This window comes from Equus asinus, chromosome 20, assembly GCF_041296235.1.
Source record: "Equus asinus isolate D_3611 breed Donkey chromosome 20, EquAss-T2T_v2, whole genome shotgun sequence".
In the NCBI taxonomy this organism is placed as follows: Eukaryota; Metazoa; Chordata; class Mammalia; order Perissodactyla; family Equidae; genus Equus; species Equus asinus.
In genome coordinates, this window is record NC_091809.1 from 81,557,968 (window position 1) to 81,582,564 (window position 24,597).

The window sequence follows — 24,597 nt, forward strand, 5'->3', positions numbered from 1 at the left end:
CTCCTGGGAATTTATCCTACAGATATACTTACAGACATGCAAAATGACTATGTACAGTCTTGTTTACTGCAGTTTTGTTTGGGAAAAATACCCGAAGATTGGAAACAACCTTACAGGGGATGAGTTACATAAATTATGGCATATCCACTGTAGAATACAGAGACAAATTAATTTTATGTACTGAATGCATTAGAAAGCTCTCCAAGAAACACTGTTAAGGGAGGGTGAAAAAAGCAAGGTGCAAGTATTACCTTCTACATCAGTGTAAAAAGAGAAGAGGAGTAAAAATTCGAATTTAAATTTGCTTGTATATTCAGACACTGTAAAAACACATAAGAAGCTAAGACTTTTATTTAATGGTTAGGGAGAACTGGATAGATAGAGGACGATTTATTCACTGTATAACTTTTTATGCTTTTCAGTTTTTGAGGAAGATATTATTCTCCATTCAAAAAGTAAAATAAAATAAAACAATTGATTCACAAATAAAAATCTCACCAAAACAGACCTTAGAAATTGGAACATAACATATAATACTTCCAATTTCTGCAAACAAACATCAGAGATATTGAAATCTCCCTTCTTTACTAGAAAGATAAAGTTATCAAGTATAGAGTAATATGCAGTGAAAAAGTCCAGACTATGATAAGTTACACATGTATATTACAATACCATGAGCAAACACTACAAATTTTTCCAGTAAAACCACAAGAAGGAAAGAAAAGAGAAACAAAACAGAGGAAAAAGAAACAGAAGAAGCAAAAAGAAAAATACAGTCAATAGTCACTTAACAACAGGGATATGTTTGGAGAAATTCATCGTCATGTGATTTCATCCTTGTGTGAATATCATACAGCATACTTTCACAAACCTAGATAGTAGAGTCTACTACACATCTAAGTTATATGGTACTAATCTTAGGACCACCATAATACATGTGGTCTGTCGTTATCCGCAATGTCATTAAGCTGCATGTGACTGCAATAAAACAGTACATTTAAGCTCTACCATATCAATAATTACCTTAAACGTAAATGACCTAAATATATCATTTAAAAGACAAAGATTGGCAGAGTAGATTAAAAAATGTAACCACACTATATGCTGTCTAAAAACTCACTCCAAATATAAAAACATAGGTAGAATGAAAGTAAAAGGATGGGAAAAAATATACTATACAAATAGTAATCAAAAGAAAACAGGAGTGGCTATATAAATAACATTAGTAGACTTTAGAGCAAAGAAAATTATTAGAGAAAAATAGGGACACTACATAATGAGAGAAAGGACCAATCCACCAGGAAGACGCAATGTTTCTAAATAGGTATGCACCAAACAAAGATGCCTCAAAATACATGAAGCAAAAACTGAGAGCTATTTTGGGGTATTAAAGTCCAACAATCATAGCTGAGAATTTCAACATCACACTCTAACCAAGTGACAGAACTACAAGATAGAAAATTCAACAAGGATATTGGAGAACTGAACAACACAGTCAACTAATATGATCTAATTATGCGTGTGTGTGTGTATAAAACACTTCACTCAACAACAGCAGAACAGGTATTTTTTCAAATGCCATGGAACATTCACCCAAGTAGAAAATATTCTGAGCCAAAAAATGAACCTCAACAAATTTAAAGTAACTGAAATGACACAGAGCACATTCTCCAACCAAATGGAATCAAACTAGAAATCAATAGCAGAAATACCACAGAAAAAATCTCCAAACACTTGAAGTTCAGCAACACACTTGTAAGTAATTCATGGGTCAAAGCGGTGGTCTCAAAGGAAATTTAAAAGCACACAAACTTGAATGAAAATGAAAACATAACACATCAAAATAAGCAGGATGCACCTATAGCAGTGCTGAGAGGAATTTATGACATATTTATTTATGTGGATGTAAATATACATGCTAAATGTTTAGAAAAGAGGAAATGTTTTAACTCAATTTCTAACTCAATTTGCTCTATTTTACTAGAAGAGCAAAGTAAACCCAAAGCAAGCTGAAGGAAGGAAATAATAAAGACAATAAAAGTGAAAACAGAAAAATGATTAAGAAGATCCATGAAACAAAAGCATAGTTCTTAAAAATCTCAATAAAATTGATAAACCTCTAGCAAGTCTGATAAAGAAAGAGAGAGAAAAGAGACAAATCATCAATATCAGGAATGAAACAGGGGACATTAATAAAGATGTTGCAGTCATTAAAAGGATAATAAGAGATTACAACTAACAACTTTACACACATAAATTCAACAACTTTGAAGAATTGAACTAATTCCCTGAAAACCACAAATTACCAAAATTCAAGAAAGATAAAACAGATACTCTGAACAGTCGTATAACCATTAAAGAAACTAAATTCATAATTTAAAAGTTCCCTATAAAATAAATCTCCAGGCCCATATGACTTCACTGGAGAATTCTACCAAGCATTTAAAGAATTAACACCAATTTTACACAATCTCTTCCAGGAAACAGAAAAGGAAGAAATACTTCCAAAATCATTTTATGAAGCCAGCAGTACCCTGATACCAAAATCAGACAAAGATAGGACAGAAAAAAGAAAACTATAGACTGATATCTCTCATGAAAACAGACACAAAAATTCTCAACAAAATGTTAACAAATCAAATCCAGAAACGTATAAAAAGAATTATACACCATGACCAAGTGGGATTTTATTTCAGATGAACAAGGCTAGTTCAGCAGAAAATCAACATAATCCAGCATATCAAGAGACTAAAAAGAAAAGCATGATCATATCAATTGACACACAAAAAACAGCTTGCCAAAATCCAACACCCATTCATGATAAAAACTCTGAGGAAACTAGGAATGGAGGGGAACTTCCTTAACTTTATAAAAAAGCATCTACAAAAATCCAACAGCTGACATCATACTTAATGATGAAACATTGAATATTTGCTCCTTAAGACTGAGAACAAGGCAAGGACGTCTGCTCTCTTCACTCTTATTCAACACAGTACTGGAAGTTCTAGCCAATTTAAAAACATAAGAAAAAAATAAAAGGCATAAAGATTAGAAAAAGAAGAAATAAAACTGTTCCTATTTATAGATGACACAATTGCATACACTGAAAATCCCAAGGAATCTATGAAAATATTCCTGGAACTTATTAATAAGTTAGCTCATCAAGGTCAAAGGCTACAAGATCAACCACATTTCTGTATATCAACAACAAACGTGAAAGTTGAAATTAAAATCATAATTACATTTAAAATCACTCCAAGAAAATGAAATACTTAGATGTAAATCTAACAAAACGTGTGCAAGATTTGTATCCTCAAAACTGTAAAACAATGATGAAAGAAGTCAAAGAAGACCTAAACAAATGTAGAGACACACTGTGTTCATGGACTAGAGGACTCAACAAGATGTTAACTCTCCTCAAACTAATCTATAGTTTTAATGCAATTCCTAGGAAAATCCCAGTATGGTTTTAGTACATATAGACAGGCTTAATCTTAAATTTACATGGAAAGGCAACAGAACTAGAACAGCTAAAATAATTTTGGAATAGAAGAATGAAGTGGAAGGAATCACTCTATCCAATGTTAGATCTTACTATACAGCTACAGTCATCAAGACAGTGTGGTATTGACAGAGACAGACACATAGATCAATGGAACAAATGGAGAACCTAGAAATAAGACCCACAAAAACATGCTAAACTGATTTCCTAACAAAGATGCCAAAGCAATTCAATGGAGTTTGATAACCTTTTCAACAAATGGTGCTAAAGCAATTAGGAACCCACAGGCAAAAAACAGATCATGGACTTATATGTAAAAAATAAAACTCTAAAACTTTTAGGAAAAAAGAAACAGTAGAAGGAAAACATGAGGACCTACAGCAAGGCAAAGTTCTTTGACTTGATACCCAAAGCATAATCTATAAAAAGAAAAGCTGATAAACTGGACTTCATCAAAATCTGTTAGTGAACAACTAGCCCTATTATTAGGATTTTTTAAATAACAAATTCCTCCCCTAACTATGTTGGTTAGATTTCTGAAAGCAGTGATGGTGTGAGACTCTACAATTGAGGAACTTAAGACTTACAGGAAAAATAGGGTTAGAGGACTGAGGTTTTGAGTAAATCTAGAAAAGTTTTTATAAGCATTTTTAGATGGAATAAAACAGAATCCAAACAACATAATAAATATATAATATCATATGGCTTTATTAGCCATAATAGATTTTTGTATAACCCATACTGTTCCAAAGAAATAATTAAAAATCAGTTTTCATAATAAGACAAAGATGCCCACTCTTACCACCTTTATTCAAAATAGTACTGGAAGTCTTAGGAAGAGTAATTAGGCAAGAAAAAGAAACAAAGGAATCCAAATCAGAAAGTAAGAAGTAAAACTGTCTCTACTTGCAGATTGCATGATATTATATATAGAAAACTCTAAAGATTCCACCAAAAAACTGTTAAAGTTGTAGGATACAAAGCCAGTATACACAAATCAGTTGCATTTCTATACACTAATAACAAACTATCGGAAAGAGAAATTAAGAGAACAATCTCATTTACAATTGCATAAAGAAAATAAAATACCTAGGAATAAACTTAACCATGGAGCTAAAGACCTGTATGCTGAAAACTGTAAGACACTCATGAAAGAAAGTGAAGAAGATACAAAGAAATGGAAAGATACTCCATGCTCATGGACTGGAAGAATTAAGATAGTTAAAATGTCCATACTATCCAAAGCAACCTACAGATTCAGTGCAATCCGTATCAAAATTCCAATAGTATTTTTCACAAAAATAGAATAAACAATCCTAAAATTTGTATGGAACCACAGAAGACCCCCAAATAGCCAAAGCAATCTGGAGAAAGAAGAACAAAGCTGGAGGCATCACACTTCCTGATTTCAAACTATGTTACAAAGCTATAGTAATCAAACAGTATGGTTTGGGCACAAAAACAGACACTTAGATCAAGATAACAGAACAGAGAGCCCAGAAATAAAGTCATGAATATGGTCAATTAACTTATGTCAAAGGAATCAAGAATATACAATGGGAAAAGGACAGTCTCTTCAATAAATGGTGTTCAGAAAACTGGACAGCGACAAGCAAAAGAATTAAACTAAACCACTATCTTATACCATACACAAAAATTAACTCAAAATGGATTAAAAACTTGAACATAAGACCTGAGATCATAAAACTCTCAGAAGAAAACGTACAGGGCAAGCTCCTTGACATAGGTCTTGGCAATGATTTTTTGTATTTGACACTAAAAGCAAAGGCAACAAAAACAATTATAAACAAGTGGGACGATATCAAACTAAAAAGCTTCTGCTTAGCAAAGGAAACTATCAATATAAAAAGGCAATCGACAGAATGAGAGAAAATATTTGCAAATTATCTGATAAGGGGTTAATATCCAAAATATACAAAAAACCCACACAACTCAATAGAAAAAACCAAACAAATTAAAAAATAGGCAGGAGATCTGAATAGCCACTTTTGCAAAGACATACAGATGGCCAACAGGTACATGAAAAGGTGCTCAACATTACTAATCCCACTAATCATCAGGAAAAGGCAAATCAAAAGCACAATGAGATATCACCTCACACCTGTCAGAAAGGCTATTATCAAAAACACAAGAAATAAGTGTTGGCAAGGATGTGGAGAAAAGAGAACCTAGGTGCACTGTTGGTGGGAATGTAAATTGGTGCAGCCACTATGGAAAACTGTATGCAGGCTCCTCAAAAAATTAACACTGGAACTACCATCTGATCCAGCAATTCTACTTCAGGGTATTTATCCAAAGGAAACAAAAACACTCTCTCCAAAAGATATCTGCACCCTACGTTCACTGCAGCACTATTTGCAACAGCCAAGACATGGAAACAACCCAAATGTCCATCAATGGATAAATGGATAAAGATGATGTGGTGTATATACATACAATGGAACATTATTCAGCCATAAAAAAGAAGGAAATCCTGTCACTTGCAACGACATGGACAGACTGTGAGGGCATTATGCTAAATGAAATAAGTCAGACAGAGAAAGACAAATACTGTATGATCTCACTTATGTGTAGAATCTAACAAAACAAAACAAAAACAAAAATCAAAAAAACCCTGAACTCAGATACAGAGAACAAACTGGTGGGTGCCAGAGGAAGGGAGTGAGGGGCTGGCTGAAATGAGTGAAGGTGGTCAAAAGGTACAAACTTCCAGTTATAAGGTAAATAAGCCCTGGGGATGTAACATACAGCATGGTGACTGTATTAACAACATATATTTATTCAAATATACTAACAATACTGTATTGTATATTTGAAAGTTGCTAAGAGAGTGAATATTAAAAGTTCTCATCACAAGAAAAAAATTTGCAACTGTGTCGTGATGGCTGTTAACTAGACTTACTGTGATCATTTTGCAATATATACATATATCAAACCATTATGTTGTGTACCTAAAACTCATACAATGTTATACGTCAATTATCTCTCAAAAAAAATAATAAAATGTTCTTATCAGAAACAAAATAAGGCAAAACTGAAAATGTCAGTATCTTCTAAATTCCTGTTCTACCGTTAAAGTTCAGATTCATCGAAGGGAAAAAAATCCATTTTCTTTTCTTAAAGATATTAAGTATCTTTTAAATTTCCCTGTGTCTGAACTTCCATCCTACCTACCTTTCTATTCAATACTTTTATGATTCAATAACTTAGAATAATTGACTCCTACTTCTATGATAGAAATGCTTTCAATAACTGCTAAATTCTTATTCTTATAAACCACAAACTTCTTCATTGTACACAATGTTCTATAATCTTAGCATCTCTCTCCATAACAAATTTTATGCTAAATTCATAATACAGCCCTCTAACACAAGACTCCTCAGACTAATTTTTCCACTGCCCACTTCCCATAACACCAATGGGCCTCAGGATATAGTTCCAAAATCTAAGTTTGTATTTATCAGTTTCCTTTCTCTTCTGAGAGTTCACCGAAAAAACTTCCTGTTGTGCAAGCTGCTTTTTCTCCCTTTTTCTATTCCCAAGCTCTATTCTCTTTATATAAGTATTTCCAACAGGAGGGTGCAGAATATATTTTCGAATTTAAACACTGGTGCTTGAGGAAATTGTATATAGAAGTAAATCCATCTATATTAGCAGTCTTCAGAGAACTGGTGATTGGGGAAGAATTCCCATTTCTTATAAACATTTTCCAGTTACCTGACTCCTGTTTGATTTGAATGGTAGGCTTGATACCAGGTGGCAAAGGAGACTGCTGAGGCTGTTGCTGATGAGATACTGGAGAAGGCTGAGCCACCTGTTGCTGTGTCTGTTGCTGCACTGGATGTAACTGCTGCTTAGGAGACTGCTGATGCTGTTTAGGAAACTGTGCAAGAATCTGAGTTGGGGCACCCACTAAGCTTTTGGGGGAAGGAAGTCTAGTTGATGCCATTTTGATTGCTGATGTAGATACACCTGTGAAAGAGTTAGGAAAAAGAAAATTTAATAGTAAAGCATAATTAAAGTTACTACTGGTTATTGTAGTAGATATCAGTGTAAAGACTAGGTAAATCAATAAAAACTATGATTTATTAAGCACCTAGTAAGTATCAGATACAATGGGTGCTATTTTACATATTTGATATCTAGTTTTCAAACTTTGCAAGGGAGGCATCGTTGCTCTCACACCCAAAAAAACTAACTGATTTTCCCTTGGTGAAGAATTAGAATGAGGGGCCAGGCTGGTGGTACAACAGTTAACTTTGTGCGCTCCACTTCAGATCCTGGGCACAGCCCTACGCACTGCTTGTCCAGCCACGCTGTGGCAGGTGTCCCACATACAAAGTACAGGAAGATGGGCACGGTTGTTAGCTCAGGGCCAATGTTCCTCAGCAAAACGAGGAGGATTGGCAGTGGATGTTAACTCGGGGCCAACCTTCCTCAGAAAAAAAAAGTTAGAATGAAAAAGTATCAGGCAGGATGTTCTCATACATGTCTCTCAACAGATTTTCTGTTAGAAAATATAGGTTCTCAATGTGAATAATATAAGAACAAAGCAACCTAAATTTTGAATCTCATTTGTAGTACATTTTTTCAAATATTACTTTTCAAGTTCTAATGAGCCAATTTTAACACAGCATTACATAAAATAATTCCCAATGAAACATTCACCTTTTGAACTACTATTTAGCATGGCAAAATAGCTTTTCCATAGCTCATTTCCAATAATCTATAACTTAAGGGCATTTCTTGAGAATTCTACCTGGATCATTAAATTAGCATGTGGAACGTTAACAAAGGGGCACACTCAATATACTCACAGGAAAAAATCTTCATGATTTAAGGTTTTAAGACATTTCTTTCCAGTGCAATGCTAATATTAGCATGCATAGATAAGAAGTACTAATAACCTCCACTAAAGATGTAGAGTTTGAGAGAAATTCTTCCATCTGCCAGATTTTTCATCAGTAATCTTCTTACAATTCATCAACAACTCAACAGGACTATTACCTGTAAATGAACTAATATTCCTAACAGAAAGAACCAGGAATATAACTGGCCATATCAACTTTTTCAGCACTGCTAAAACAATGAAAAGAAACTGATAAATAAACAGCCTAGTTATCAACTTATTAGGCTATACACCTTCCTCCACCATAGGCCCACCACTACATTGCATTACAGAAAAATTCAAAATATATCACACTGCTATGTAAAATGTGTCTGGAGAATGATAAAGTTGGAGAAGAAACCTTGAGAAGTCACTCTGACTCTCTGGGCCTCAGCTTCCCCATTTCTTGAATTTTCATTGCCCTAAAAGTCTCTAAGGGTTGCTGTGTGGATCAGGTAAAATCGCAGATTGAAGACTACTTTGAGAGGAGACAAAAGGAGTAGTCAGAATCACCTGGAGGGCTTACTCACATTACTTACACATCCCCCTACCATTCCTCCATGAATACTAGTATTTTGGAGACATGTGTGTGCTCTATTGCTTAGCCATATTGAACTAGATTATCTCTGGAGCTGCTTTAGGCATCAACATTTTATGACTTAATGAGTATAAAGTGTTATGCAAGTGAAAGATGTTATTTTTAAACTATTTAAAAGCTTTAACCTTTATTCTGCGTCCATAATAAACTCCAGTATTAACTGAGGAAATTTTGTACATGGGTAACTCCCTAACTAAACTATGTTCTCCATATACTTTTGATTAGGAAAACTATCTGATGTAAAAGCAGTCAGGGTGACTTTAGAGTCAGAGAATTGTGTTCAGATCATGTCTTCAGGGAGCTAATGTCAGCATCATGGCAGAGTGAGCTTCCCCAGTAATCTCTCCCCTCCAACATACAATGAAAAGGGCATCCATACGCCAACAGAGGACGTCCAACACAACACAAAAAACGTCGGAGAGACCCACGCAGCAATACAACAGAGGGTGGAGATGTTGGAGGCCCCTCGGAGGAGGTGGAATGGGATAAGAGAAAACTTTGCTCCTTCCCATAAAGACTGCAATCTGGGACTCCAGGAGGCCTCTGAGAGGGAAGGAACGGGTGAGGGGATGTTCATTTGTGGGAGCTCAAGGATCCCCAGTGGGCCCTTGCAGCCTAGAGGGAAGCTCGCTATCGGGGTGAAAGCTTTCGCAGGGGGTGACCTTATGCATCCAACACACCAGGAAAGCAGATAGTGAGAGCAGACGCCCCTCCCCCCACTCACCGAGCACCGGCTCCAGCGCCTGGGATTTCAGTGGAAGGCAGAGGTTCAGAATACATGCCTCTTGCCCCCCCACCCAGTGGTGATAGGCGGTAACTGCAACCAAATAATACCAGGATGGTAAAAACAGAGCCACACCCTCTAGCAATATCAAACATTATATTAAATCTCCAGACCAGAGAGAAAATGACAAGTATCCACACATCAGTTCTGAGGACACAGAAATATGTAATCTAAATGACAATGAAATCAAAATAGCTATAATAAAAAAATTCAACGAGTTAAAAGAGAATGTAGAGAAACCATTCAATGAGTTCAGGAGCTACTTCACAAAAGAGATTTAAACTATAAAGAAGAATCAATCAGAAATATGAGAGATGAAAGACACAATGGAAGAAATAAAACAAAATATGGATTCCCTGAATACTTGAGCAGACACCACAGAGGAGCGTATCAGCATAATCAAAGCTAGACACGTTGAAATGCTGCAGATAGAGGAGGAGACAGAACTAAGACTAAAAAGAAGTGAAGAAAGTCTCCGAGAAATATCCCACTCAATTAGGAAATGCAACATAAGAATTATAGGTATTCCAGAAAGAGAAGAGGAGGAGAATGAAGCAGAAGGCCTGTTCAAAAAAATAATAGCAGAGAATTTCCCAAACCTAGGGAAGGAGCTGGAAATCCATGTGGAAGTGGCTAACAGATCTCCTAAATATGTTAATGTAACAAAAGACCTACTGCAAGGCATATAGTAGCAAAACTGGCAAAACTGAATGATAAAGAAAGAATACTAAGGGCAGCAAAGCAGAAGAAAATAACATACAAACAATCCCTATCAGGCTTTCAGCGGATTTCTCTGCAGAAACCTTGCAGGCTAGGAGAGACTGGAATGACATACTCAAATCTTTGAAGGACAAAACTTTCAGCCAAGAATACTCTATCCAGTGAAAATATCCTTCAGATATGATGGAAAAATAAAAACTTTCCCAGACAAATATAAACTAAGGGAGTTCATAGCCATGAGACCCCCCCCCCCCCACTACAAGAAATCCTCAAGAAGGTCCTCATACCTGACCAAAAAAAGGGGTGGGGGAGAGAAAGGGGATACAAAGCACAGAATAAAGAGATAAATAGGTAGACAGAATCAGAGCAGAACAGCAAATATTCAAGTATAGCATTAAAGACAAAGAGACGGAAAACACCAAAAACAAAGATAATCTTGTCATTTTAACTGGAAAGACATAACACAAGATGGAATAATATGTGAGAAAAACAACTTAGGAGGCGAAGAGGAAAGGGACTGAATTGGTTTACTCTAAGGAAATAAGAGGCCATCAGAAAAGAGACTATCTTATCCACGAGATTTTGAATACAAACCTCATGGTAACCACTAAATAAAAAAGCAGAACAGAGACGCAAATAATACATAAGGAGAAAACAAAGAAATACAACATAAAAAACTACATAACTTGACTGGCAGACCAAAATACACAGGACGAGAAACAAAAGAAATACAGGAGAATCAGAAAACAAATGATAAAATGGCAGCATTAAGCCCTCATGTATCGATAATCACCCTCAACATAAATGGACTGAATTCTCCAATAAAAAGACACAGAGCGGCAAGATGGCTTAAAGAACAACACCAAAGAATATGTTGCCTCCAGGAAACACATCTTGGCTCCAATGACGAACACAGGCTCAGAGTGAAGGGATGGAAGATGATACTCAAAGCTAATGGCGAACAAAGAAAGCAGGTATCACAATACTTATACCAGACAAAGTGGACTTCAAGATAAGACAGGCAAAAAGAGACAAAGAGGGGCAATATATAATGATCAAAGGGGCATTCCATCAGGAAGAAATAACACTTATAAATATCTATGCACCAACACAGGAGCACCAAAGTACATAAAGCAACTATTAACAAACCTAAAAAAAGCTATTAATAACAAGACAATAATAGTAGGGGTAGGGGACCTCAACACTCCACTCACGTCAATGGATAGATCCTCCAGACAGAAAGTCAACAAGGAAACAGTGGAATTAAATGAAAACCTAGACCAGTTGGATTTAGACATATACACTCCACTCACATCAATGGATAGATCCTCCAGAAAGAAAGTCAACAAGGAAACAGTGGAATTAAATGAAAACCTAGACCAGTTGGACTTAGACATATACAGAACACTCCATCCAGAAAGAGCAGAATACACATTCTGCTAAAGTGCTCACAGAACATTCTCAAGGATAGACCATATGTTGCAAAACAGGGCAAGCCTCAATAAATTTAAAAAGACTGAAATAATAACAAGCATCTTTTCTGATCACAATGCTATGAAGCTAGAAATTAATTACAAGAAAAAAGCTGACAAAGGGACAAAGATGTGGAGACTAAACAATATGCTAGTGAACAAACAATGGATCATTAAAGAAATGAAAGGAGAAATCAAAAAACATCTGGAGACAAATTAAAATGAAAATATACCATGCCAACTCATATGGGATGCACCAAAAGCTGTATCAAGAGGAAAAGTCATCGCAATACAGGCTCCCCTTAACAAATAAGAAAAATCCCAAAAAAGTAATCTCAAACTACACCTAAGTGAATTACAAAAAGAACAAACAAAGCCCAAAATCAGCAGAAGGAGAGAAATAATAAAAATCAGAGCAGAAATAAATGCTATTGAAACAAAAAAGGCAGTAGAAAGGATCAATGAAACAAAGAGCTGGTTCTTTGAGAAGGTAAACAAAACTGACAAACCCCTAGCCAGACTCACAAAGAAAAAAAGAGAGGGGGCTCAGATAAATAAAATTAGAAATGAAAGAGGAAAAATAACAATGGATACCACAGAAATACAATAGATTATGAGAGAATACTACGAAAAACTATATGTCAACAAAATGGACAATCTAGAGGAAATGGATAAATTCTTAGACTCTTAACAAGCTCCCAAAGCTGAGTCAACAAAAAATAGAGAATTTGAATAGACCAGTCACAGGTAAAGAGATTGAGACAGTCATTAAAAGCATCACAAAAAATAAAAGTCCAGGACCAGACGCTGTCCCTGGGGAATTCTACCAAACTTTTAGGGAGGATTTAATACCTATGCTTCTCAAGCTATTCCAAAAAATTAGAGAAGATGGAACGCTTCCTAACACATATGAGGCCAACATCATTCTGATACCAAAGCCTGACAAGGACAACACAAAAAAGGAAAACTACAGACCAATATCACTGATGAACACAGATGCAAAAATCCTCAACAAAATATTGGCAACCCAAATACAGGAACACCTCACAAAGATCACACATCATGATCAAGTGGGATTTATACCAGGGACACAGGGATGGTTCAACATCTGCAAATAAATCAACGTGATACACCACATTAACAAAATGAGGAATAAAAACCACATGATCACCTCAATAGATGCAGAGAAAGCATTTGACAAGATCCAACAGCCATTTATGATAAAAACTCTTAACAAAATGGGGATAGAAGGAAATTACCTCAACATAATAAAGGCTATATGAGACAAATCCACAGCCAACACCATACTCAATGGGGAAAAACTGAATGCTATCCCTGAGAACAGGAACAAGACATGGACGCCCACTATCACCACTCTTATTCAACATAGTACTGGAGGTTTTGGCCAGAGCAATTAGGCAAGAGAAATGAATAAAAGGAATCCAAAAAGGGAGTGAAGAAGTGAAACTCTCACTGTTTGCAGACATGATCTTATATATAGAAAACCCTAAAGAATCCATCAGAAAACTATTAGAAATAATTAACAACTACAATAAAGTTGCAGAGTACAAAATCTACCTACAAAAATCGGTTGCATTTCTGTACTCTAATAATGAACTTACAGAAAGAGAACTCAAGAATACAATTCCTTTCACAATCGCAACAAAAAGAATAAAGTATCTAGGAATAAATTTAATTCAGGAGGTGAAGGACTTATACAATGAAAACTATAAGATATTATTGAAAGAAATAGATAATGACATAAAGAGATGGAAAGAGATTCTATGCACATGGATTAGAAGAAACATAGTTAAAATGTCCATACAACCCAAAGCAATCTGCAGATTCAATGCAATCCCAATCAGAATCCCAATGACATTCTTCATGGAAATAGAACGAAGAATCCTAAAATTCATTTGGGGCAACCAAAGACCCCAAATTGTTAAAGCAATCCTGAGAAAAAAAGAACAAAGCTGGAGGCATCACAATCCCTGACTTCAAAATGTACTACAAAGCCACAGTGATTAAAACAGCATGGTACTGGTACAAAAACAGATACACAGATCAATGGAACAGAAAGCCCAGAAATAAAACTGCACATAAACGGACAGCTAACCTGCAACAAAGGTGCCAAGAACATACAACGGAGAAAAGACAATCTCTTCAATAAATGGTGTTGGGAAAACTGGACAGCCACATGCAAAAGAACGAAAGTAGACCATTACCTCACATCATACACAAAAATAAACTCAAAATGGATCAAAGACTTGAACATAAGTCCTGAAACCATAAAACACCTGGAAGATAATATAAAGTTGTACACTCTTTGACATTGAACTTATAAGGATCTTTTGGAATTCCATGTCTTCTCAGATAAGGGAAACAAAAGAAAAAATAAACAAGTGTGAGTTCATCAGACTAAAGAGCTTCTGCAAGGCAAAAGAAACTAAGATCAAAAGAAAAAGACAACCCAGGGGCCTGCCCGGTGACGCACGGTTAAGTGCGCACATTCTGCTTTGGTGGCCCAGAGTTTGCCGGTTCGGATCCCGGGTGCAGACATGGCACCACTTGTCAAATCACGCTATGGTAGGTCTCCCACATATAAAGTAGAGGAAGATGAGCACAGATGTTAGCTCAGTGTCAGTCTTCCTCAGCAAAAAGAGGACGACTGGCAGCACTTAGCTCAGGGCTAATCTTCCTCAAAAAAAAAAAAAGAAAAAGAAAAAGACAACCCACCAATCAGGAGAAAATATTTGCTAATCATCTATCAACAAAGGGTTAATCTCCGTAATATATAAGAAACTCACACAACTGAACAAGAAAAAAACAAACAGCCCAATCAACACATGAAAAGATGTTCAACATCACTAATCATCAGGGAAATGCAAATCAAAACTACACTAACATACCACCATACGCCTGTTAAAATGGCTATAATCACTAAGACTAAAAATAACAAATGTTGGAGAGGGTGTGCAGAAAAGGGAACTCTCATACACTGTTGATGGGAATGTAAACTGGAGCAGCCACCATGGAAAACAGCAGAGATTCCTCAAAAAACTAAAAATAGAAATACCATATGACCCACCTATCCCACTACTGGGTATTTACCCAAACAACTTGAAATCAACAACCCAAAGTAACATATATATACCCCTATGTTCATTACAGCACTATTTACAATAGCCAAGACATGGAAACAATCCAAGTGCCCATTGACTGATGAGTGGATAAAGATGTGGTATATAGATACAATGGAATACTACTCAGCCATAAAAAAAGATAAAAACATCCTGTTTGCATGAACATGGATGGACCTGGAGGGAATTATGCTAAGCGATATAAGCCAGACTGAGAAAGACAAACATCAGATGATTTCACTCATATGTAGAATATAAACAAACACATGGACAAAGCAAACAGTTCAGTGGTTACCAGGGGAAGCAGGGTTGGGGGTGGGCACAGGGGGTGAAGGGGAGCACTGATGTGGTGACAGACAAGAAATAATGTACAACTGAAATCTCACATTGATGTAAACTATTATGAACACAAATAAAATAATTTTTAAAAATCATGACTTCAACACATAATGCTATATGATCTGATTAAAGTACTTAATCTCTCTGAATATTCATTCAGTCCATAAAAACTTACTGAGCACATACTTTATGCTAGATCCTTGGAAAACTATTCTGTATCCATGAAACAGTCCCTACCTTCAGCAAAATTAGAGGAGAAGTCAATCAAATGATCACACAAATCCATCATTACAAACTATAATAAATGCTATTTTTGTTTTAACAAGTAAAAAGCTCCTCTTCCTTTTGCCCTTTGCTTCCCAAAATATTCAGCACTAAAGCCAACAGGTGGTGCAAAGCAAGATGGACCGAAACTAGGTGGCTAAGCAGAAGAATGGGCAAGCATGAGGTGTCAGAGCCCACGAAAGAGACTGGTCTAGCATGGGAGTCAGAGTCCAAGTAGGATAAGGAGGATGTCCTTGCTGGACAAGGGGACTGCACCACGTGTGCAGTTAAAGCCCAAGTAGGATAAAAAAGGGTTCCATGAGTGTGAACCACCTAGCATAGGGTCTGAAATTTTGAGGAGGATGCTCACGGGAAGGGGTGGCTAGGGTGGTACCCGAGTCCAAACTGGATGAAGAGGACTTCTGGGTGGGAGGACAGCCTGGTACAGGTGTGAAGCGCTGAGCAGGGTGAGATAGGCATCCACACAAAAGGGTGACATGGGCAAGGTGTCAGAACTCAGGTAGAGTGAAGCAGGAGTCTGCAGAATGTCAGAGCCTGAGTGCAGTGAGGAAGGCATCCACATGGAGGTGGGGGCATCAGCAGGAACAATGACAGACTGGTTACACACTGGTGGACTTAGATAAGTAAGTATATGAAAGATAATGGAAACTAGGTTTTTCACTATCAAATAAGGGAAAGGAGAAAATTAACTGGCAGTGTTTGGCTGAAACTGGATATATCAGTATGAACCCATAGTTTTCAAGACATAGAAATAAATATAGATTTAAATAGGTGTGTGTATAAATGTCTGTGTAAGCTGACGGGTGCATACACACACACCCCCCCCCCCCCAGCAATGACCATATCTAGCACCCAGATTCTGGCTTCTAATTATTAGTTTCCATTAAAAGGAATCAAGGCTCCTTGAAGGAATGGCTGATCCCAGGGCTAGAGCAGGAAAAGTACACGATGAGCTTGGTAGATAGAAAAGACTTCCTTTTCCGCCTCTTTTTGCAATTTCTTTGAAAGAAAATTGACTGCTTACAGCAAAAATAACAACAATGCAATATGGGGTTTATTATATATAGAATTAAAATGTATGACAACTGGGGCCGGCCCAGTGGCGCAGTGGTTAAGTGCGCATGTTCTGCTTTGGCAGCCCGGGGTTCGCCAGTTCGGATCCTGGGTAAGGACATGGCAGTGCCTGTCAAGCCATGCTGTGGAAGGCATCCCACATATACAGTAGAGGAAGATGGGCATGGATGTTAGCTCAGTGTCAGTCTTCCTCAGCAAAAAGACGAGGATTGGCGATAGACATAAGCTCAGAGGTAATCTTCTTCTTCAAAAAAAAGTATGACAACTGTAGCACAAGGATGAGAGAGAAGAAATAAGAAGTATATTATTCTAAGTGTATGGGAAGTGGTATATTATTTGAAGTTAGACTGTTGTAAGCTCTAGAGCTGAGTTCTGAACCCCCTCCCCACAGGATATTTGGCAATCACTGGAGACATTGTTTATTGTCATGACAGAGTGTGTCTACTAGTATTTAGTAGGTAGAGGTCTGCTAAACATCCTATAATACACAGGTCAGCCCCTCACAACAAAGAGTTATCAGTCCAAAAAGTCCATATGTGGAGGTTAAGAACCCTACTCTATAGAAACTATTAAAAAAAATATATATATATATATATATGTAGCTAATAAGGCAATGGAATCTTTAAAAAAAAAAAAAACTCCAAAAGAAGGAAAAATAAAGAACAGAAAGGATGAATAAAAAACAATTATCAAGATGGTATAAAGTCAATCATATTTATAATTACATTAAATGTAAACGAACAAAACATTTCAATTAAAAAGCAGAGATGGTCGGATTGGACAAAAAGGTAAGACCTAACTATACAATTCTCATAAGAAAAGCATTTTAAATACAAAGGCACAGATGTGTTAAAATTAAAAGGATGAAAAAGATATATTATGCAAACACTAATTATAAGAAAGTTGTAGTGGCTATATTAATATCAGGAAAGGTAGACATCAAAACAAGCCGTATTACCAGAGAAAAAGAGCAATACTTCATAATGAAAAGGAAGAAGGAAGTCACTTCATCAAGAGGAGACATCAATCCTAAATGTTCATGCACCTCGTAACAGAGCTCAAAATACGTGAGACAAAACTGACAGTTAAAGGGAGAAATGTACAAAGCCACAATTACAGCTGGACATTTTTATACTCCTCTCTCAGTAACTAATATAACAAGTGAAAAAAAAAGATAAAAAGGAGGAAAATTTGAACAATTCCATCAACCAATTTAATTTCACTGACATGCATAAGACCAAATGAAAAGTCAATTGTTTAAAAATTATTTATTAAATAATCTAATGCAGCATACACTCTTGGTTGCCTGACTAATTTTCTTTCTTCTCTGCCCTTTCTCCTTTCTAACAGAACCCCATTTTCTCCCTCCAAAGGATGTACATTCCTGGGCACTGGCATGGACTTTAGAAGTTGGCCCCAAGCCAACACTGGAAGTCAATTCCTAATTGATCTAATAAGCTAGTCAAGATGGCCCCATTCCTTTTTGCCAGGGACTAGTTTAGGCTAGGGTATACGACACAGATAAAAAGACATGAGGGGAATCACCTCCCAGGGACTTCTGGGAAAGGTTTTCTATTTCCTAAGAGAGACCCACAGAAGGGGATTATCCTGTGCCCACTGTGATATCTGGATGTGATTCATGGAACTGATGCACTCATCTTGCAACCACGATGGGAGCTACCATGGAAAAAAGCTGATACACCAAGAAACGCAGGGAAGAAAGGTGGAAAAAAAAACTCCCTGACGGCTCCAGTGAGCTACTATATAACTTAACTGGAACTTCCTTGCTTCTAGACGTTTGGTTTCACGAGATGATAAATTTTTTTATTGGTAAACACCAATCACTCTGTCAATGCAGATTTATGTAAAGTCATTCAATTATTCATTGCATTTTGCAATTCAATTTAGATATTAACAATCTAGTGGCTGTGAACAATTTATTAAACATTTGAATGCCCAAAAGAATACAGGCGGCTGTGAATACCAGTGAAACAAACATAATAGTTCATATCTGGAGGAATTACATACAATTCAGGCTACATCGGTAATTTTGAATAAATATGAAATACTTAGTGTTTTAACATGAGCCCTAGAGAAAGAATGAAGCCAAAAAGACATCAAAAAACAAAGTCATATAAATGAAAGGGAAAGAAGATACATAACTGTAAGAATATTACCTATATTTTATCTTATACCCATCGTGATAAAAGAAAAAAATCAAGTATTAAACAACTTGACTGGTTAAACAGTATGCCATTCAAAATTTTTTTTTAATTCTAGAAATCATCTAGAAATACCCCCCTTTCTTTAGCAAACAGGAAGAACAAAGACTTCATAGTGGATACACACTAGTGAAATATTTCAAGATGATAAAGTTCAGGGAGCTAAAATATGGCAATTAGCAAACTCTACAAAGAAATTCCAACCCTTTGATCTGGTAATCCTGCTCCTGAGATCTGGTTTTAAGAAAATAGAGGGGTCAATTAAATTCAAAAAATGTTCACTATAGTTAAATCTGTAATATCAAAACCTGGAAATAATCTAAATATCCAACATTAAGGAAATAATTTAGTGAATTATGTAATAGTAATAGAAATATTAAACAGCACTGAAAAAAATGAGAATAATTATAGAAAAATAGAAGAATGTTAATGAAGCAATGTAACATGAACAAAGTATGATACCAAATGAAATACAGATTTTTCATTTCAAATCAATAAAAAATATCATATGGGTCAAAAGGAAATAATATATAAAATGGAAAGTGCTGTTGTAATAGAGTGGTGGGATTACTAATGGGCTTTTGTTCTCCATTGTTCTCTAAAATTATTTAATCCACTAATACTTTTTGATTTTAAAAAACTTGGATGTTAAATGAGGACCACATTTGAATTGACAGGGTTGGGGGATTTCATAAAAGCAGGATTTCATGAAACAGAAATGGAAAACAGGGCCAGCCAGGTGGCACAGTGGTTAAGTTCGCACGTTCCGCTTCCCAGTGGCCCGGAGTTCACCGGTTCGCATCCTGGGTGCGGACATGGCACTGCTTGGCAAAAGCCATTCTATGGCAGGCATCCCACGTATAAAGTAGAGGAAGAGGGCACAGATGTTAGCTCAAGGCCAGGCTTCCTCAGCAAAAAGAGGAGGATTGGCAGTAGTTAGCTCAGGGCTAATCTTCCTCAAAAAAAAAAAAAGAAAGAAAGAAATGGAAAACAGGAACTGCATTCAGGGCCACCCTAAAGAAAATAAATACAGTGAAGAGAACAGGAGTATTAGTAGACACAATGTAACTGGACGTAATGTGTTGAAGTGGGGTCAAGGAGGGAAATAAAAGGTCAGCAGAAGACTGTCACAGTATTGGGTAAATAATCCATGAAGTCCACAAAGAATATGAGGAGAACAATGAAATGAAAGAAAACTTCTCTCACCAAAGTAAGTGAGAAGAAAATGGCAACAAGATTTATCTGAGAAACAAATAGAATAAAAAGTAGAAAGGCCACAGTAATCAATGTGAGCAATAAACAGCAGCCCATTCTTCGGTTAATGAGGAATAGGAGGAGTCAGATGGATTTAAGAGATATTTAAAAAAGCTATTTACACTTTCTGCTCTAATAAATATGCAATCTAGAGAGGGAAAAAAGAAATCAAATGTGAAAAAGCAGTCCACTAAAACAAACTATTTCCTTCTATATACACAAAGCACATTTCAACTATCACTTTTTCTGTATTACCAGCACCAGACTTATAATCACCAAGTTAAAAATTACCCGTTCCAAACATTAAAGTGCACAGCAGAGTGTATAATCTGTTACCTTTTATCTAAGCAAAAGGGGAAATATACTATATACATATTTGCTTATATGTTAAAAAAAGGAAGGATAAAAAAATTACAGTAGCCCCCCCCTTATCCATGGCGGATAAGTTCCAAGACCTCCAGCGGATGCCTGAAACCATAGATAGTACCAAACCCCATATATACTGTTTTTTCCTATACATACAAACCAATGATAAAGTTTAATTTATAAATTAAGCACCATAAGAGATTAACAACAATAACTTCTCTTTGGCAGATCCAAATTTCCAGCATCACTACTCTTGCGCATCAGAGCCATTATTGAGTAAAATAAGGGTTACTTGAAGGCAAGCACTGCGATATGGTGACAGTATATCTGATAACTGAGACTGGCTATGAAGTGACTAACAGGCGGGTGGGTAGCATGTGCAGGACAAAGGGATGATTTACTTCTCAGGTGGGACAAAGTGGGACGGCACAAGATTTCATCACGCTACTCGGAACAGCAGGCAATTTAAAACTTATGAATTGTTTATTTCCGAAATTTTTCATTTAATATTTTTGGGCTGCAGTTGACCATGGGTGACTGAAATCATAGAAAGTGAAACAGCAGGTATGGGGAGACTACTGTAAAGGAAAAAAAGGTTAGCTGTCAGGTAAGGATAAAACAAAGTATAAGAACTGTAGATCAAAGGTAGACTTCTCAGAACACACCTTGTTTTGTAGATTTGAATTTGGAACTACATAAATATTTTACATAAGTATAAACGAAATTAAGTCAAAAATTTTAAAATGCAATCCATAAAAATAAAACAAAATGAAAGAAATTACCCTAATTGTATACCAAATTAGAGCTTAACCACAGAGGAAGTTATTTCAAGTGACTTTAAAATATACTAATTTGACTGTATATCTTTAGTGAGAACATCCTAAGAACCAAAATAACCATAATGAAATCTTAAATTTTGTTCAGTAATCATATTGTTAGTCATCATATTGGTTTTGTTATTCTGAAACTGTTATATATTACAGTATACATCAAATACATAATTTTATTAATCATTAGGAACCAGAATTTTCAGTATAGGAGGAGAAAAAAGATACAATTATACAAATAGAAAAACAAAGAAGTAAAACCCCCATAATTCTAAATTGGAATTGGTAACATCAGTGCAAACTAATGATGTATTTCCTCGTTACAATAAAGGACTTGAGGTCTGTCCACAGAAAAGATCTAGAAACAATGACCAACCCCAAAGCGCCCAGATTGTGGTGTCTAAACACTATTTCTCACTAGGAAACCAGGGCTCCTTAAAGAAACGTCTAATTCTGAATCTGGGGCAGAAAATGCACAAGATGAACCCGGGACACCTTGCCATACCACGAAATTAGAAAGCTATTAAGGACTAATGTGGTCGTGTCAAAAGAATTTAGTAGTCAATTTGAAGAGGCTCCCACTGAAATGGATGGGACAGTTTGAGCACCAAAAGACTTATCTGCAATGGATTGATAGACATCAAAAATCTTAATGAATTGGGGAGTAAAAATCTCATTGGTCACTGAACCAACTCATTATCTGAAAACATATAAATAAAGGGTAATAATCAGGCATTTATCCTTCTTTTCCTACAAGAATTGGATCTCAGGGAAAACAGTAATAAGAGAAAGCTCTTCTTTAAGAATTTTAGCTAACAAATGAAAAAAAAAAGATAAAATTCACTTTGTAACTACCAATAAAATAATGATCAAGGCAAAGATTATCAATAGCTATTAAACATTTGGTAATACTTGTACCTACCAATCAAAGTTAATATCATTAAAGAGAGAAACCAGACACACACCCCTTGAAGAGATGCAACAGAAAATACCACAAGACTACTTACGAAATGTCCATTCCCCTATCTCCAAAGACAAGCAGACTTGAATCTGATCAAGCTTCTTGATTTAACTATCAGTTTTATGGAAATATACGGAACAGGAGAACATGTTAAACCACACCATGGAGATAAAAATCAGCAAAATCCAGAATATGAAAAACTCTTAGGAAAAATGGCTGATTTCCTTAATAAATAAATTAAAAGAAAAGGGGAAAAAAGGTAGAGAGAGCTATACGTTAAAAAAAAAACAAAAACATAACCATATCAACTAATGTGTTCATCTTATTTGGATCCTAACTCAAAAAAAAGATTTTTTTTATGACATGATCAAGGAAATTTGGATACTAACTAGAGATTTTATGATATCAAGAAATTATTGTTAAAAATTCTAGCTGTGATAGTGGTATTGTGAGCTGTGATCTTTTTTAGAGATACAAACTGAAATATTTATAACTAATTATATGATATCTGGGATTAGCTTCAAAACATTACAGCTCAGGGGTGTGTGGAGGGAAATAGCAGGTACAGATGAAACAATACTGATCATGTGTTGCTTATCCCTGAAGCTGGATAACGGGCACATGGGGGTTCATTTTGCCACTCTCGCTACTTATGTATGTTTGGAATTTTCCATAATCAAAAATTTTAATTATCCTTTCATGTAGATGATCAACTCAGAAAAACCTTCTAATTGGTAGAATTTTAAGAACTCCCTATTCTGAATACTAAAGAGTTCCTTTCCCTTCCACAGCATGAGCCAACCATATGCAATGCCCCTACTCCCGACCTTTGGAACCATCTCTACATTTACAAACATGGGGTCACCCACCAAGTTACTACTACTAAGACTCTTCTCCCCTTCTACCACCAGCTGCCCCTACAAGAATAACCAGAGAGAGATACATCAGCTCTAAAAGAGCCTGTCTCTAATCCCCAACAGAAGCACACACTGAATGCCCTTGTGCCCCAGGTAACCACACAGGAGCTGCTACAGAAGTCCTCCAGTCAGAATCACAACTGCAGTCTGTATACTGCCACTTCCAATAACATTTACCTTTTTAAAAAATAAATCTTAATTTCTTAGCACTAATAATATCTAAATTAAATATCTCAAACAAAAATTCAGAATAATCATATAGTTTCCTATAGTATCTACTTAGATAGTTTACTTTTACATCTCTCATGCTCTATAGAATTCCAGTGAATTTATGAGAAATCTCTGAGATGTGTTGTACAGCTCCCCTACAACTACTTACGGCTCGAAGAAATACAGGATGCTAAGAAGCAAAGGAGAAAATAGGAAAGTCATTAAGTTCCCAAGAGATTCAGAAGATACCTGGAGAAAATTAAGAATGAAAAACAGAAGCATGGAATATTCATTTTGCCTAAAGATATTTCATTAGTAACTAAGAGAAATACCCTTCTTATCACACATCACATCTTCTTTAGAAGAACAGTAATCTTTCTAATACAGTAAAACTTGAGCAAACTGTGTGACGAGTAATAAAAGGGAAAAACAACTATCCATGGATGATAGTTTTGAAACAGGGGTCAGAAAGGTGGGGAGACAGGTGGCCTTTCCTTCTCTCGCCTTCAAATATTGAAATGGTGAACTTGGATCATGTCTGCAACCAATATTTTAAACAGATTATCTATATTAAAATTATTTCTATTTTTAATAATACTATATTATAGTCTACTGTTATGAAAATAGAAAAGTTGGAATGGTTTTAAAAAATTACTTAAGGTAACAAATAAAAGAAAATTTCAAGCCTGCTATTACCTGTCATTGATTGAGACATTAAATGGGTATTAGAGCCAGAAAATAGAGATGTTTTCATACCATTAGGGCTGTAGAGTTAAGGAATACCGATCACACCCACATCTAGGTAACCTCTTCCGTGTTAATACAGTTACATAGAACACACTAAACATTACTAAAGCAATTAAGAAGAAGGCTGTGCTTTCCTATTTGGGTGCTTGCATTCACTACTAGTTCATAAACTAGAATATTTCCAAGTCCCAGTCTATCTTAAGCTATATATTGTTCAACTAAAATTCAATGAAAACTAACACTAAGTACTGTTCTATATTGCTCCTATGC

General features: G+C 35.9%; 1 protein-coding gene across 39 annotated transcripts in view; it reads right to left on the bottom strand.

Annotated features, from left to right (window-relative positions):
* Nucleotides 1–24,597, bottom strand: part of EMSY (EMSY transcriptional repressor, BRCA2 interacting) — a 97,206-nt gene that overhangs the window by 44,423 nt on the left and 28,186 nt on the right. For 35 of the 39 annotated variants that reach the window (XM_070490651.1, XM_070490643.1, XM_070490638.1 and 32 more), the window contains one exon: nucleotides 7,241–7,495. The exons of the other annotated variants lie outside the window; for them this stretch is intronic. In XM_070490651.1, coding sequence (XP_070346752.1) covers nucleotides 7,241–7,495 — 255 coding nt within the window. The remainder of the gene's footprint in view (nucleotides 1–7,240; nucleotides 7,496–24,597) is intronic. 39 annotated transcript variants of the gene reach the window in all.